The sequence below is a fragment of the Zonotrichia leucophrys genome, chromosome 8 (assembly GCF_028769735.1).
Source record: "Zonotrichia leucophrys gambelii isolate GWCS_2022_RI chromosome 8, RI_Zleu_2.0, whole genome shotgun sequence".
In the NCBI taxonomy this organism is placed as follows: Eukaryota; Metazoa; Chordata; class Aves; order Passeriformes; family Passerellidae; genus Zonotrichia; species Zonotrichia leucophrys.
Window position 1 is genome coordinate 20,502,242 of NC_088178.1, and position 16,343 is coordinate 20,518,584.

General features: G+C 61.5%; 3 protein-coding genes across 15 annotated transcripts in view; all 3 read left to right on the forward strand.

Annotated features, from left to right (window-relative positions):
- Window positions 1-6,665, forward strand: part of ST3GAL3 (ST3 beta-galactoside alpha-2,3-sialyltransferase 3) — a 174,005-nt gene extending 167,340 nt beyond the window's left edge. For all 10 annotated transcript variants that reach the window (XM_064719643.1, XM_064719644.1, XM_064719648.1 and 7 more), the window contains one exon: window positions 2,549-6,665. In XM_064719643.1, the coding sequence (XP_064575713.1) occupies window positions 2,549-2,638 (90 nt within the window). In that variant the 3' untranslated portion in view covers window positions 2,639-6,665. The remainder of the gene's footprint in view (window positions 1-2,548) is intronic.
- A 2,779-nt stretch (window positions 6,666-9,444) lies between these two features.
- On the forward strand, window positions 9,445-15,608 carry ARTN (artemin). Of its 2 annotated transcripts, none has more exons than XM_064720459.1 (4): window positions 9,445-9,747; window positions 13,599-13,669; window positions 13,812-14,007; window positions 14,378-15,608. In XM_064720459.1, the coding sequence occupies exons 2-4, from the start codon at window positions 13,604-13,606 to the stop codon at window positions 14,812-14,814; spliced, it is 699 nt and encodes a 232-aa protein (XP_064576529.1). In that variant the 5' UTR covers window positions 9,445-9,747; window positions 13,599-13,603; the 3' UTR covers window positions 14,815-15,608. The 2 variants fall into 2 exon arrangements, with proteins under 2 accessions (XP_064576529.1, XP_064576528.1); XM_064720458.1 differs by lacking the exon at window positions 9,445-9,747 and adding an exon at window positions 10,689-10,734.
- A 314-nt stretch (window positions 15,609-15,922) lies between these two features.
- IPO13 (importin 13) overlaps window positions 15,923-16,343 on the forward strand; it is a 31,302-nt gene continuing 30,881 nt past the window's right edge. For 2 of the 3 annotated variants that reach the window (XR_010441283.1, XM_064720456.1), the window contains exon 1: window positions 15,924-16,185. Coding sequence is in view for 2 of the 3 variants with exons in the window: in XM_064720456.1 (XP_064576526.1) it covers window positions 16,120-16,185 (66 nt within the window). In the remaining variant the exon portion in view is untranslated. Of the gene's footprint in view, window positions 16,186-16,343 lie in introns of all 3 variants that reach the window. The other variant, XM_064720455.1, reaches the window with a different exon arrangement.

Consider the following 16,343-nt stretch of genomic DNA (forward strand, 5'->3'; position numbering starts at 1 on the left):
CTCTCTCTGTGAGTGTAGTAAGAGTAAGCAGGAGCAAAAACAGCTGTTAGAAATTTAAAGTTGATGTAAGAATGACTGGGCATAAGGGAGCTGTGAGTAAATCCCCTGAAGACAAGAAGATGAGGGTGCCCAGCCATCCCTTTTGTTTCAGTATGTGCGAACCCCAAGAGTTTCAAGCAGACTGATGAAAATTAAGCAGCTCCAGAAACAAGGCAGTGAAGGTTAAAGACAAAGATAAATTAGCACTGGTGGAGACTGGAAACCGACTGTTGCCAGTGAAGTAGCACTTCTTGCTCTGCTCTGGTTTCTGTGCAGGTTTTTGTGGAGAAGTGCTGCTTACATGCAGAAAGACAGAGGATGTAACAGAACTGAGAAAACTCCTTCTCTACAACTTGCTGTTTTTCTTGAATGCATTCCTCATTGACTCACTCTCTCTAATTTAGTGTTCCTGTATTTAAATTGCAGCATGCTTGATAAGACTAATGTGGTCTGAAGCTGAGGCATTCCTCGACTGTAATTGATTACAGACAGGGAGCTTACCTTCCTCCTGGGTTTGTCTCTGAAACATTTGCTTAGGCTTAAAATATTCCACTTGGCTTTTCTTGAAGCGACAGATGATGTTTTGTGCTTCTTTGTGGAATTGTCAAGATAAAAAGGATAGGTGGTTTGGGGCTGCTACATTTGCATAACCCTGAAAGGTGGCTTTAACTGATGATAAATTTTCATCTAATAACTGTGACCAAGCACTCAGAGCCACTGCCACCTCCCTGGGATAAACAGCCATAACAGTGCTGGCAGAGAAACTCTGCTCCCTCTGCTTTGCTCTCCACTGGAAAAAGCAAAAAGCAGACCCAAAGCACAGGAAATCCCTGCCTGATCCCTGGAGAACAGGAAGGGGTCTGGAGCCTCCTGGGATGTTCCTGTTGTAACTCTCAAAGTTCATTGCTCCAGCCATGAGCTCAGGCAAGCAGCCTGTTTGATTCCACAAGTGGAAGCTGCCTTGGATGCGAACAGCAGAGGAGAGAGGGCAGAGCCAGTCTGCCAGGTTACAGCAGCAGTGGTGATGTGCAGGGACAGGAAGGTGGAGGTGACAGTAAACGCTCCAAACTGCTCCATCACTGTCTTTGAGGCGCAGATTGACAAGAAAAGAGCTGGAGTTTTCTGCTGGCAGTGTGGTTCTATTTGAGGTTTATCCTGTTCATTTTATTTTGTTGCCTTTTCCTGTCGGAGCAGCAGGACTGAGGTGCCTGCTTTCCTGTCAGTTTTGAGAAAACTGCTCTGGCTCTTGTCCCCACTGCTGGTGCTGGAATGCAGCTTCCTCAGTCTGATCAGCTCAGTCTGTCAGTGGGATGAGTGAGTCCCTCTGGGTAATCAGTAACCGGAGCTGGTGTTGGAGACATGCAACATCCCTCCTGCCCCTGCTGCTCATGGGGGAGCAGCGCTGCACTGAGTGCCCTGACAGTACTCTTTGGGAGGGATGAAAGCGTGTTCTCACGGGGGAACCTCTTCCTCTGTGGGCTTACATTAGCCACAAAACATCAGAGAGTACTGATGTGGACATCACTAAGATCCATGGATCCGGTGGGAGGCTGAATGGCCTTTTGTGTGACTGCTTGTAAAAAGGAGTTAGTGGCAATGCCTAGGGTATAAAGCAGCCTGGGTGCTGAACAACCACAGGTTGATAGGTCTTGCCAGCAACTTTGCAGTGAGTGCTGGAGCCAGACCTAGCTGTAATGTGAGACACTGCAATTGTGTCACCCAAAGTTTTGTTATCTACCTCCTGAACTTAAATTCCTGCTCCACTTGTACTTTTCACAAAGCAGATTTCCTCCTGCCATCAGATAAGGCACTTGCACGTGGCCTGAGGTGGCATTTTAGGTGGTTTGAGTTTGCCTACAAGTGGCTGTTTCCCCAGTTCATCTGTACAAAAAGCAAACACAAACTTGGCTTCTCAGACTGTGTGATGAGGCTGAAAGGCATGGAGGAGGGCTCAGATTGTGCTATGAGGTATCAGGCTCCTGGTGCTCCAGGCAGGTTTCAACAACCATCCCAGCCAGATGCAAGTGAATGCAGTGAGCTGGTGTCCCAGCGTGGCCTCTGTGCCTGCAGGCAGTGCTGCTGCTCCCTGCCTGTGGGCAGGAGCTCAGGCTGAGCCTTCCTAGCAAGGGGCTGTGCTGGCACAAGTGACACTGCTGCATGGCAGGGGCCAAGCCCAGGGCCCCCAGCTGACATGCCACGTGTGGAACTGTTTCCAGCACATTGGGGCATCCTGGCTCTCTGCCTCCAACACACGCTCGGCCCTGCTCTCCCAGCTCTCTCTGTGCCACCATCGTTCCCACTGCTGCTTTCTGGAACTGATGCTTTTTTCCTTTTACAAGCCTTTGTAACCCTTATTGCCAGTGCCACTTGTCAGATTCTGTTTTTACATTGCTTTCATCCCTCCCAAAGAGCACTGTCAGTGCAGTGCTGCTCCCCCATGAGCAGCACGGGCAGGAGCATGCTTGGCCAGGGTAGTTGCTGACCTCCTGTCTCTCTCATTTTCTTCCAGTCCTGGACGCACAACATCCAGCGGGAGAAGGAATTCCTGAGAAAGCTGGTGAAAGCCCGAGTCATCACTGACCTCACCAGTGGGATCTGAGTGGCTGCAGCCACTGCATCCAAGGGAGGAGATGAAGACACGCTGCAGCTCTGGGAGCAGGCACTGGCAGCCCCCTGCAAGAATCCCACCTCACTGAAGACACACAGAGTTGCCCAGGTGCTCTGGGAAGACCCTCTTGCATTGCCAGTCTGCATGAGGGTTCCATCTCCCACCTCCAGGCCCAGAGCTGGCAGGAGGTGGGCAAGGGGCTGAGTGGACAGTTCTTGAACTCTGCATCGCAGACAGATCTTCTGCATCCTGAATTAGACTGGAAAGACTCAGGAGAGAGAAGAAAGGTTTGTGAATACAATGATCAGTGCCAAATGGGAGGTGATGCTGCCCCTAGGCAGCAAAGCCTGAATGTACAAAGTATTATTTTTTAAAAGACTCTGCTGGAACCATACTAGAAATACCAAGGTACAAGACAAAGTCTGCTTGCGCACAGCCCTGTGAAAAACCTGGCCTCTTCATGCTCCATCTGCATTGTCACCAGCCTCTGACCTTTCCCCAGGAAAACAAATCCATCCAAAACTTCGGTGTCATTGGTGCTGCTATGATTCAAAGGGAGAATAATGGCTTCCTCTCATTCTCCACTTGGAGCTTCTGGATGGAGATGAGCATGGGTTTGTTTTTCTGCATTTTTCCTCACATCCTCCACAGAGGCAGCAACAGCAGCCACTGACTTGGCTGTGTTTTCCATAGCCATTTGCTCTGCCTCTGCCCTGACCTGAGGTGGAGCAGGGAGCCAGTGGCTTTCTCTGCCTACAGCAGACCCTCCCCACTTTCCTGCCTGTCACAATGCAGCGGAGCCTGCCCCATTGTGCTGAAGGCTTTCAGGCCTCTTGGTTTGTGCCTGCTGTGCAGGGCCCCTGAAGAGTCCGTGCAGACTTGTGTCACTGTTTCTGGACAGCATCTCGCTTTGGTTTTGTGTGGGAGGGGAGTAATTTATTCTTTGGAAAGAGGTCAGATCTTGAGCAGAGATCTCAAGCTTTACAGTTTGAGAGCAGACTGCTGAAGATGTTTGTTTTACGTTCCAGACTCAATCATGTTCCCTATTTAAGCGACGTGTGACCTCAATGATGATGGAACCTGATGGGAACTCTCACCCTCTGCTCGGCCCCTGCTCACTCCATTTCCAAGCTCCTCCTGTGCTGCTCTAGCACTGCTGCTCCTCCTGCTCTCAGGAGCACGTCCTTCCTTTGCCCTCTTGGTCCCAAGATGCACTATTTGCACATTTGATTTGTATACGTATTTCAGAGGAGCTGGAATAAACTGATCAACGTGGCCAAGTGCGAGGGCAGCAAGGGTGGTCTCGTCCACCTGAAGAGCGTGGGCAGGAGGGAGGTTGCCAAGGGAAAGAGCAGTTCCATGTGGAAAGTGGCTCCTGTGCTCTCCTGGCCTGGAGCAGGCTGGAGTGCACCCACAGGCGCTGTCCCAGTACCTGGGTGTCAATGCACTGGCACAAACCAGCCGGTGCTGGGCTCAGTGGAGGGGGATCTCAGAGGGATGTGGGTTGGGCTCATGGTCCTGACACTGTGTCTGACACAGGCCAAGGATTGCAGTCTGCCTTGCTCTGGACTGAAGGGAGCATGACCCTGGCATGCTCAGAGCAGGGCTCGCATGGCTCCCCTAGACCAGCTCTGTACCTGCAGGGATTGTGGCTTTGGACCTGAGACCCCCAAGGGGGTGTGCAGGAGGGGCAGACCAGCAAACAGTACAGGATGGTTTGAGAGCAGACTGCAGGCAGAGGCAGCTCCCAGGACACGGCACTGAGTGCTGCTTAGATCGGTGTGGGATGCCTCCCTCAGGAGCCTCTCCTGCCTGCTGTGCCTGTAGCCAAGGAGCTTGCTCAGGGGCAAGTCCTGCCCAGCTTCTTGTTGTGGCTGCTGTTTTCCTTGTTATCTGGGAGCAGCTCAAAGTTCCTGCTGCTTCTGGGCTGCAGAAGGCATGTTGGGAGGCTCTCCTTCCCTTTACCCTTCCCATGTCCCATCCCAGCCAGGCAGTCCCCGTTCCCCAGGGACATGTCTCCTTTCAGGATGCTCTGGGAGGTTTGCAGCAGTTTTTGAGCATATGCTGTGGCAGATATTCCTTGTAAGTATCTCCCAAATTGTTTATCCTTCTTGCAGACTCCATGGGACTGAATTTCCATGGCTCTCACCAGGCAACCCTCCCTTTGCAGTTCCTGGGTGTCAGCCTGGCCTTGGGACCATCTTCTGTTGAGTCCCAGCCATGCTGGCAGGGGGAATGCTTGGTCTGGGTCTGGCTGAGGCTGTGGCTGGGGAAGGGTTGACACCCACTCTCTCAGGCTTGGTGCTTTGACCAGCTGCCATGAGAGCCCTAGGGCTGCATCCATGGGCTGCAGTGAGCTGAGGTGGCAGAGTGGGCAGCTGCATCTGCAAGGAAGAGGGAAGAGCCTTTGGTGTCGCTGCTGGGACCCCCACAGAGGGTTGTTCAATTGCATTATTGAACACTACAAAGCTCCAGAGCACTTTTATCTTCCAACTCACTGGCTCCAGGTCCAAGGACACAGCATGGCCTCTGCTCAGCCTTCCCTGTCATCCCAGCTCTCCATCACAGCCATGAATAGGTCCTGATGGGAAGTTGACCCTACAGACAGGGAGGTGACTCCAAGCCCTTCCCTCCACCTTGACAGGGGTCTCCAGGCAGAAGAGTCCAAGTGGAATAGATGAATGCGTGGTCCATAGTGACTGTGGTGGGTCAGGACCACCTGCATGCAGAAGGAAAGAGCATTTTGGGGACCAAGACTCTCCTCTGGCTCACTGGCACCACAGAGCAGCCCGTGGCCAGGTGATGGGGCTCCAGTTCCAGGAGCAGTGCACAGCACTGGGTTTTGCTGCTGGGTGCTGTTCTTTTGGCTGCCTCCCCAGGTGCACCTGCAGCCACCTCCCGCCCTGGAGACGCCGCGGTGCGGGTCAGAGCAGGGTCAGTGGGACGGATGTGAGTCTTGGCCTCTCCCTCACAGTGACTCACCTTGTCAGATCGGAAGGGAGAGCCCAGGGGAATTCTCCACAGCCTAAATATAGAGCGGGGTTGCCTGGTGCCTCTGATGGGCCGTGGTGCAGAAAGGCCACTCGGGCGGCAGAGAACTGCCTGGAGACAGCCCAGGGAAACACAGGGAGACCAGGGGCAGCAACCACAGTGGGTTTTGCTCCAGCTAGTGCAGAGAGCAGGTCTGGGGAGCTGCAGGGCAGCCTGCATGTGCTGCTCTGCAGGACAGGAGGTGCTGGAGAGCTGCTGCTGCTGTGCTGACAACACCATGAGCTGCTTGTGCATTTGTGTCAGTGCCCACCACACTGGCTCTGGGATCCCACCACCAGCTCACCCTGTTAGGCCTGGCCATGCTGTGTCCTCGAGCTCACACGTGCCAAAGGTAAGCACCATGGCCAGGTAGCATGAGGCAGCAGTGGGATCCAGCCCAGCATTCCTCATCCCAGCATCTCTGGGCTTCCAGTGTCTCCTTCCTTGGAGTGAGAAGTGGAGAGGTGCTGCCTGGCCATGCTGTGCCACCCCTTGAGTGTGAGCACTGCTGGGAGGGGGGGAAGGTGTCAGGACAGGGCCATCTGTGTCAGATGGGCACAGTTGGGTTGGGTATGGGCAGAACTGGACACGGACAAGGGCTTCCAGAGTGTTAGGCAGGGAGGCAGCCACCACGCTGAGCTCCATGGGCACCAGCACAGTGTGTGCTCTCAGTCCAAGTGTGTGTCACTCACAGTATTAGAGACGTGTCCTTCAGTGCAGGAGCCCCTTTGGGGCACAGCCCAGCCCTTCTGGGCTCTGGCTCCTTGCACAGCCTGCACAGGGTCTTGAAAAGGCCAGTGCATTTGCCGGTACTGTACCAAGCCAAGATGCAAGAACTCAATGAGTTTTTAAAATTAGTTTTAGTTTCTGCATTTTTTTTAAATTTTCCCTCTAGGCAGGGAGGGTAAGAGTCTTGCAGGCTCCTCCAAGCCGGCTTATGTCACATCAATTCAGTCATATCACAGAAGCAATAAAGCTATCAAACAAGCTTGGCTAGCCTCTTTCTTCTGCTGCCTTGGGCCTTTTATATGGGAGGCAGAGGGATTCCCCTGGTTGGGCTGTCCCCTGCCTGGTTTCACTGCTGACTCCTCTGGAACAGTAATCCAGCTGCCAGGAGCTGCAGCTGGCCAATGCCACTGGCCTGGTGCTGGGGACGGGAGAGGTCTGTGCTCCTCCTTTCAGGTGACTTTGAGGGGTGGGAGAGGGGATTTTGGGTTGGGTTCATTTAGTGTTGGAAGGCACAGGCACCAGAGCTTGTCCTGCCTGTGACTGTGGCTGCTCTCCTGGGGACTCCCTGCCAGCAGGATGTCTTCCTGCCAAGGGTCACAGCAGCAATCGGGCTGGGTGCGGCCCTGACAAAGGCAGGTGTCCGGCCAAGTGACCTTCTCACTACAGTGTCCTGGAAAAGGAAATGGTTTAGGAAGCCAGGACCGAGGCTGTGTCCAGCTCTCATACCTGCCAAGTCCCAGCTGGAAGAGTGTAACTCCTTAGGCAAGCCCTGGTGATGCCACCAGACTCCCAGAGGCACAGGATGTGTTGGAGACAGTTCCATCCCTTGGAGGCACGGGAAGGCTACTTCCAGGCGAGTGACTGGTCTGCCAGACCTCCCAGCTTCCAAACAAAGGCTGGGTTGTTGCTAGCACCAATGGGGCACCAGAGAAGCAACTGCCCAGCCCTCCCTGATGCATGGTGGCAGGTTTCAAGGAGATGCTGGAGCAGCTCAAATCCTCCCTCTGTCCCTCCTCTTTTTATAGCATTTAAAGAGCTGGGCCACCACTGCCATCTGGCTGAGCCAGCCCCAGGGATGGCCCATGCCCTGTCCTGGCCGTGGGAGGGCGGAGGAAGGAAAGAGCACAGAGCCTGGGACCAGGGCACACGAGGACGTTCAGGTCAGCTGAGACAAGGAGCCTTGTTCAGAGATATCCCTGAAGGAGCCACGTCACTGCTGAGATGGGACACAGCCTGCGTCACAGCTCTCTCCCACGTAGGTTGTGTCACACCCAGCCATGGCCTCGGACAGCAGTCACGACGAGCTCAGTCCTGCCATCTGGCTTGCCTGCATCACCCCCCTCCTGCCACTTGCAAGGGTGGCACCTTTAGGGACAGATGTCACAGCAGGTCCTGGCTCGGCTCAGCAGGGGTTATTGCAGACCAGACGAGGCACCTGTGACACCCCAGCCCCAGGGGTGCAGGGGCACAGGCTGGCACAGGCAGTGCCCTGGGAGGTACAAAGCCCAGCAGTGCCAGCAGCAGTCAGGGAGCAGGTCACCCCTCTGTCTGGAGACCTGTGGGGCTGGAACCTGCCCTGCTCCCCAGCACCCTGTGCAGCTTGAGCCGTGCCCAGCACGCTCCAGGGCAGAGCCAGTACTCATGGGAGCCCAAGAGGGGAGAGCAGTGCTAGGATTGAGGCTCATAGCTGGGACATCCCATCCCCTGCCACTGTGGCTGTGGGGGACAGGGAGGAGGTGCTGCTGGTAGGACATTAGTGGGGCTGACAGCAGCTGCAGGCTTATTTCTCCCAGGACAAGAAGGAAGGGCAGAGGAGGGAGCCAGTGCCTCCAGGTGTGTGGGACAGCAACCTCGAAGGGGGCACACCTGGAAGAGGACAGAAGCCAGGCTTTGCACAACCACCCCTTCCACATGACTGGGGACACTCTGGGCTCACCTGTATGGGTGCCCTGGATACCCTGTGCCATGCCCCACATGGCCCCCTGCATACAACCAGCATCACAGGCTCAGGACTTCCTGGCTGTGTCCTGGGGACATGAAGACCTACCCAACCTAGGTAAGGTGGGAGTGGATGGGGTGACCCCTCTGCTGAGCCAGCCCCTGAGGCTGTCTCCAAGCCCTGAGGGTTATCAGTGGGGGAGGCAGCCCTTCCCTTCACTGGCAGCCCTCTCTTCCTGGGCAGCTTCCCTAGTATGGGCAAGGCTGTGGCCAGACCCAGCTCCATGGGGACAGCCAGGCAACCTGGAACAGGACATGCCACTCACATTGAAATCTTCCAAGCAGGCAGCTGCATTAGTCTGTAGCCCTGCAAAGCAGAGGAACCTGTTCCCTGTCTCTTTCTCTACCCCAGGGAGGCACCAGGACTTCCAAAACTCTGCTGGGCCAAGGCATCCCCGGGCACTGCCTCCGATGCCTGTGAGGACATCTCAGATGGGAGCAGCCGTGGCCGTGGAGCAGCAATCCCACGGCAGAGCCCCGGCTCCCACGCAGTGCCACTAGCAGCCAGGGAGCCACCCAGAGCCACAGACCAGGTCAAGCTGCTTGTGCCAGGACAGGAGTGGGAGTGAAAGGGGGATGCCGGGGCCGCACGGTGCCGCTCCAGGGCAGGTGAAGCAGCAGCTCCGGGCCGCGTGCCACCTCCGCTGTTCCTGCTCGCCGTGGCAGGGACGGCTTAGTGGGCGCCGCCTGTGCCCGCACACTCCCTGGCAGGTGATGTCGCAGGAGGACGCGGGAGTTGTCACCCCCGCGCCGGATAATCCGCGGAGATGAGAGCAGGCGAGGCGGCGGCTCCGCAGGTGGCTGCAGGAGCGGCTATCCGACCCTTCCGCGGGACCGCGGGGCCCGGGCTGCCGGGAAGGAGGTTAAAGCCACGCGGGTGGCCCGGGGTCGGGGCGACCTGGGCGTGCAGCCGCGGCACAGTCGGCGACCGAGCCGCTGGCCCCGCTCCAGCCGGGGAATTGCATAAGCCCGGGGAGCAGCGCCGGGGCGGCGGAGCGCCGCCGGGGCAGGTGACACGGCCGGCGGCGTAGCGGGGCGGGCAGCCCTCCCGGGCGGCCCCGGAGTCCGCAGCCATGAGGGCCGGACCCGGGGGGCTCGCCTGGCGCGGGGCGCGTCCCGGAGCTCGGCTCCGGCCAGGGGAGCACGTGAGAAGCGGGGCCGAGCGGAGGCGGCCCCGGGATTTGGCACGTTCGCAAGGAGCACTCGAGAGCCCCGGGATGGACGCGGAGGGCCCCGGGCGGTGACGTAAGGACTCGCACGGGCTCGGCTCGACTCGCCAGCCGGCCCCCATGTCCCCGGGGCCAGCGGCGGCCCCGGCGGAGGGAGGCAGGGCGGCGGCAGAGGTAAGGAGCCCGGTGGCGGGCGGCCCGGCCCAGGAGGAGCGGGGCGCGGGGCGCGGGCGGGCGGGAGGCCGGACTCCTCCTCCGGCGCGGCCGGACACGAGCGGCAGGCACGCCGGTGCCCCGAGTCAGCTCGGGATGCTTGGGACGCGGGCCGGCCCCGCCGCTGCCGGGAGCCGCCGGGATAGCCCGGACCCTGCCCGACAGCCCATCCCCGCCGGATCCCCACGTGTGCAGGGGGTCCCCCTCGGGCTCTGCTCCCGGAGCGCTCCGGGAAGGGCTGAACCCTTTCCCGACGGTGTCCGTGTGTCCGTCCGGGTTGCGCTGTGGTCGCGCTGTCGGGGCAGGAAGCACCGCTCACAGGGCGTCCGTCCGTCCAGGCTGCGGGTCCGCCTGCCCGGGGGTCGGCCGACGGGCAGGTGGCGGTAGCGGGGGTCGGGCTCCGGGGGTCCCGGTGCTGTTCCCGGCGGGGTGCGAGTTTCCGCGGGAGCTCGGAGGCCGTGCGGATCACGGCGAGAGCCGGTGCTGAAGCGGGTTGGGCTGCGGATCCTGCTGCTGGCGGGATTCCGGTGCCCTCCTGATCCCGGTGCGGTCCAGGCACCCGTGCGGGTCGGAGTCCCGGTGCCACTACGCGCGGATCGGGGCGCCGGTTGGTATCCTGGTGCCAGTGTGAGTCGGGGTCCCGGTGCCGGTGCCCGCCCCGCCGGTCAGGTGACGGTGGCTGGAATTTGACACCGGCAACGACGACGGGAGCGGGATGGAGCCGCCGGTGCCCCGCACTGCGCGTCCGCCTGACGCCGCCACCACCGCACCCCGAGACGCAGCGGGAGCGGCACCGGGAGCAGCGGCGGGAGTCGGTGCCGGCGGGGCAGCGCCGGCCCCCGCCAGCGCCCCGCCCCGGCGCAGCGGCGGCGGGCGGCGGGGGGCGGCGGGGAGCGGAGGCGATGCGGGGCAGCGGCGGCCCGGGGGATGGTCCCCGCCGCGGGCACGGTGAGTGCGGGCCGGGTGGCGGGCGACAGCGCCCGCCCCAGCCTGCCGGCGGCCCCGAGTCTCGGCGGAGGCTCGGACCGGGACTACGGGGGGGACGAGGGGAGCCCGCTTCGCCGCCCACCTCCCGGCAATATTCGCGGGCCGGTGAGGAGTCTCGGGCCGCCCCCGGGCCAGTCCCCCCCGTTCGGCTACCGGGGAGCCGAGCCCGACCCGGCGGCGGGAAGCGCTGGGGGCCGCGGCGGGGCCGGGGCTCCTGCCGGGGCGGGGAGAGGCGGCACCCCGCTGCGGGCGCCCGAGGGGCACGGGACGGGCTCGCCCGCCTCTTCCCGGGGCTCCCGCCCGGCCCGTTGGGCACGTCGGACAGGTGTGCGCCCCGGGCGGTGGGCAGGCGAGAGGGAAGGGGCGGGGGTACCCTGTGCTCCCCGGCTCTGCCGTCCCTGAGTTGGGGCCGAGTTTGGTCTCTGCCGTGTGTCCCGCGTGTCCGAGTCCTCATACGTGGGGTTGATTTCTGATCCCCATCACTTCTTCTACCACGGTCAGCGCGAAGGGATGCAGGGCTTCCGCCGGTGCCCGCAGGTGTCCGAAGGGGTCTCTGGGCATCCCCCCGCGCTTCCAGGTGGGCCCCGCGGCTGCAGGGGGCCACAGCTACTCCGAGAGCCGAAACACTCACCGCGGGCCTGGGGACACTTGGCGAGTGTCTGTGCCTCCCCGGGGGCCTGGGGCAGCTCGGGACATGCTCTCCCAGCGCCCCGTGCACAGGGCGGGCAGCGGCGCTCCCGCCGGGCTCTGCACGAGTGGGTGTGAGGTGGCTTGCTCAGGGATTGAGCCAACAAATGCTGTTGTTTAGCCCCGGGCGGGGGACACGTGTGGCGGGGGTCCAGGCAGGTGCTCACATGGATGAGCTCTGTTCCGACCCGGGGAAAAACCCTCCTGTGTCTATGAATCCCCGGCAGGGCTCTGGCAGCCGTGTCTGGGGGAGATACAGCCGGATTTCCCCGTACAGGACATGGGGGTCTGCTGTGGGGTGTGCAGGTCTGGCACCGCCGTGGGGTGCCCGGTGCTGGGCTCAGCCCTGCCCGCGCTGGACGAAAGCAGATGCCGAGCGGGGCCAGCGTGGGCTGCGGTCCCGCGGGCCCGAGGAGCTGCCCCGTGGACGGGGCCCCGAGTCTGAGGAGGCGCTGCTTGTGTCTTAGTCCGTCGCTTCGGCTCTGGGGCTCCCGGTGGCGAAGGGAGGCTGCCCTCGTTCGGCGCCCCGCCGGCAGCGCTGCCGCTGCAGAGTCCGGGGCCGTGCTGCCGCCGGACGGGAGAAGCCTGAATTGCACCGGCTGATCCGTCCCGTCCCGTCCCGCCGGGATGCTGGAGCCGAGGGGCCGCCGCAGGGAAGCGAGGACAGGGGAGTCCGTCCCTTTCCAGCAGGGCGCAGGGACCCTCACCCGGCCCCTCCGGCCTGGGAAATCCATGACCTGGCGGCAGCGGCTGGCGTGGGGCCACGGCCACCACGGGAGCGAGGGGCAGCGTGGGCTGGGTTTGCCCGGGCTGTGACGGCTGGTGCGAGCCCTGCCGGCACCGGGAGCGCATCCCGCCTGGTGCACGGCCCCCGGAGGGGACACATGGGATTGGCAGCGCCCACTACAGACCCATGGCACATGTGGCCAGTGCAGGGTGGCATCAGATTCACAACTGGGATTTGGGGACCATCCCAAAATGCTAGAGGGACTGGAAGAAATTATGTTTTCTTCTTGTCCCAGCAGTGCCCAGGTTTGTGATTTCACTTTGTTTTGGTCAGGAGCGCTCTCCTCAGCATGTCTCCATCCCTTATTGCTTCCTTTGCCATGGAAGCAACTGGGACATGCTGGAGCAAAGCCGAAGTCATAGAGGGGATGGAGGAACTCTTGAATGCAGAATGCCACTAAACACCAAGGGGACAGTCCCATCCTGAGAGACAGGATATGCAGCAGATGGGACAAGGAAACTACAACCCCTTTTGGAACCACTTCTAAAGCCCTCCAAAGCCAGGGTATCCTAGCTTTGGACACTGGGGCATTCCTGCACCACAGAGGGGAGCTGGGAAAGGAGGCAAAGATGTGGCTACAAATGGGAGTTGCTGCAGCACCTCCTGGGAAACATCACTCCTCTGAGACCATACTTGCTGCTTCTCTGGGACCACGCACAGCAGGGATGCAGTGCCTTTCTGCGTGTCAGGGCAGTGGATGCCAAGCTGTGGTGCTGGGGTGAATGACCACAGTGAGCCCAGTGTGGTGCTCTGTACCCTGCTGTGTCCCCACAGGACCTGCCTGAGCATCCTGCCCCTTGCAGTCCCACTCATCCAGGCTGCTCAGGAGATGTGTGTCCCAGCTTGGCGCAGGCAGCAGCCTGGGGAGCCAGCGCGGGGCCAAGGGGTGGCTGCACCCAAGGACCCTGTGCTAATGGATTTGGAGTTTCCAAGGTCAGGCTCCCACTGTGAGCAAGAAAAACATTCCCAGGGAAGGGCCATGGGAAAGGGCCCCCCCTTGCAGCACTCCCAGCCCAGCTGCTGCCTCACAGTCCAGCCTGGCATCCCAGGCTGTTCACATGAGGACATGGCTGCATGGCCCCTGAGGAGATGTGCTGTACAAAGGCTGGGTTGCCCAAGCTGCCCAATCTCTTGGAAGAGGTGTTCGGTGTGGTGAGGATGCCTGGCTATGCCAGGAGAGGAGAGGGGTAGGAGTGGGCCATGAAGGGAGTGCAGGAGCTGTTGTGAGGTTCTGGGGGGCAAGGGAGGGGGTGGCAGGCTTGGCCAGGGCAGGGAGGCATGTGCCAACTCTGAGCCAGCCAGCTTTATACCCACCCTGTGTGGGCACTGACCCCAGCCTCTGTACTTGCAGTTAGCATGGACCAGCGACAGGGGCCACCAGAGCGAAGGCCTGCAGGACCTGCCACGCACCTGCAGCCCAAGGTGAGCCCAGGTCTGTCTGGCTGCCATGGCCAAGACTACATGACCCCCATCCCCACCCATCCCCAGCTCATGGAGTCTCATTCCTGGTGTGGGGAATGAACTCTGGTCAGGGCTGACCCTGCTGTGCTGTGATTCCTTGCAGGAGGGGACACTGTGGGGGTTCTTTGCCATCCTATCGCTGCTGGCTGGGCTGGCCACAGGCACCCTGCGAATGCCCCACTGCAACGAGACGCTGGACGCAGCCCCCACGCCCCGGGGCACGGCCACTGCCAGCCTGTCTGGGGAGGATGCTGTGGAGGCGCCCCTTGCTGCTGCTGCTGCCTGGAACCAGCTGTACGGTGCGTTTGGGACAGGCCCCCAGCCTGGGCATGGTGGTCCCATGTGTGGGGCATGGGCAGGTTGGGAGCTACTGTGGGGAGCCCCAGCCCATGCGAGGCTGTGGCTGCACTTTGGGGTTGGGCGGAGGGGATCTCAACACATGGGGCCCTGAGCTTAATGCTGGGCAAGTAGCAGAGCCCTAGAAATGAGAAGATGAGAAGATTCTTGGCTGGAAGTATATTCCCACCAGCACATTCTCTCAGGCACCAGGCTGATCACCATGGTGGGTGATCAGGAGGGACCCGTAGGTCACAGCGGGGACCGGCAGGCTCAGAAGGAGGGCGATGGGTGCAGGAGAGGTCATGACAGTGCCATGTCCTCCATGTGCAGGGGACAACGCGACAACAGGTAGCCCGGGCACCGCAGAGCTGGCGGAGGACCTGCTGCTGCGTGCCGAGCGCTCCCCGCCAGCTGCCGGCAAAACCAAAAAGGGGGGGACGAAACTCCCGCGGCGCAACCGCGGGCGCAACTGCCACATCCGCAACCTGATGGTGAAGGTGCGCGACCTGGGCCTGGGCTTCAACTCGGACGAGATCGTGCTCTTCAAGTACTGCAGCGGGTCCTGCCACCGGGCGCGAAGCAACTACGACCTGACGCTGGGCAGCCTGCTGCGGCAGCAGCTCATAGCCCCGGGGCCGCAGGAGCGCGTCCTCAGCCACCCCTGCTGCCGACCCACCCGCTATGAGGCTGTCTCCTTCATGGATGTGGAGAACACGTGGCAGACGGTGGAGAAGCTCTCAGCAGCCGAGTGCAGCTGTATTGGCTGAGGAGGGGGCCGCTGGCTTGGCCCCAGCTCGACACATGCCGACAGACTCCAGCTTGCCACATGCGGTGGCACTGTGGCTCAGAACAAGGGTTTGGCAGAGGCTGGTGCCCCTGCTGTTACGTGGCCACAAAGAACCGAGGTGAGACGGAGTCGTGACTGGAGTGTGGGTGGCCAAGCCCGCTCCTGCTCAGTGCCAAGCAGCTGGTGCCAGCGGCTACGTGGGGTTCTGGCTCAGTCCTGGGAGATGAGCTGAAGAGAGTAAGGACCATCCCCACCACTGCCAGCCCAGTGTCCATCAGCAGCACCCCTGCACCTGTGCTCCAGGGGCCAAGCATCACCCAGGCTTCAGAGGGGGCAAACCCTCCCTGTCCCCTCGGGCACCCTGGGGTCAGTGGTGCAGGGAAGGGGTGTCCCTGAGGGCAGGGATGCAGTGGGGCCAATTTGCACCAGAGTGGAGTGGGAGCTCTGCACCCGGACCAGCAGCAGACCCTTGTATTCTGCAGGGTGTTCGTTCCTAGACACCCACTGGGACCCCCACCCCTGCCTGGTTCCCAGGGTGGTGGCAGGTCCCCGCGCTGCTCCGCAGTGCTGTGGCACTAAACTATTTATTACTCTAAATTATTTATTTATTGTTCTCGAGCGGCAGCTCCTATTTATGACTTTGGGCCCCCAGCGGCCGGGTGTAATTTAACCCCAGCGCTGCACTGAAGCCCTGGGCAGCGCCCCGTGCACCCCCGCATCCTTTTTCTATTATTTGTAAAATTTGAGGGATAAACTCTATTTTTGTACAGTCGCCTTTTCCTGTAGCAATAAAGCGATGGGCTGCGCGTCCAACCCCTGCGTGTGCCCGTGATGGGGACGGGGGTGTCCCTGAGGTGGCAGCGGGAGGGTGCGGAGCGGTGCTGCGGGCGGCTCCGGCCGGCGCTGCCCGCCCCGCGCGGGGAGCGGTGCCGGTGAGCGGTGAGCGTGGGAGCGGTGCCGTTGCCCGGTGCCCGGCAGGGGACGCGCCTGCGTCGGAACTACCGCTCCCGGCGTGCGGCGCGGCGCTGCGGCAGGTCCTGGGCTGCCCGGCCGCGCCTGCGGGGCCGCGGGGAGAGGCGAGGCGGGGCCGGGGAGAAGCGGAGCGGGGCGCCGGGACTGCTCGGGGAGTCCCGCGGGCGCCTCCCGGCCCGACCGCCGCGCCGAGCCGCGCCGCCCCGGTGCCGCCGCCCCCGTCGGGGCGGGAGGCGGGTCCCACCGCGATGCGGCTGCCCGTGCGCCGCCGCTGTCGCCCGCCCGCCGCCGCCTCCTGAGCGCCGCCGCAGCCATGGAGCGGAGGGCGGAGGCGCCGCCGCCGCAGGGCCTCGACTTCACCGTGGAGAACGTGGAGAAGGTGAGCGAACGCCGCCGGCCCGCGGGTGGCCGTGGCGGGGCGGGGGGCCCGCAGCGGGATGCTGCCGGTGCCGCGGCGCTGCGGGGGATGCGGCTCGGGGAGCGGGGGGGCACCTGCTCGGCCGTGCCGGGCCCGGCCAGGGCGGCGGGCGGCGTCCC

Bases quoted from the DNA above. Each gene is read 5' to 3' on its own strand.
- ARTN (XM_064720458.1), top strand. From the start codon at position 10,689: ATGCGGGGCAGCGGCGGCCCGGGGGATGGTCCCCGCCGCGGGCACG. The intron at 10,735-13,598 runs GTGAGTGCGGGC...CTGTACTTGCAG, and splicing joins TGGTCCCCGCCGCGGGCACG to TTAGCATGGACCAGCGACAG. The intron at 13,670-13,811 runs GTGAGCCCAGGT...GATTCCTTGCAG, and splicing joins CCACGCACCTGCAGCCCAAG to GAGGGGACACTGTGGGGGTT.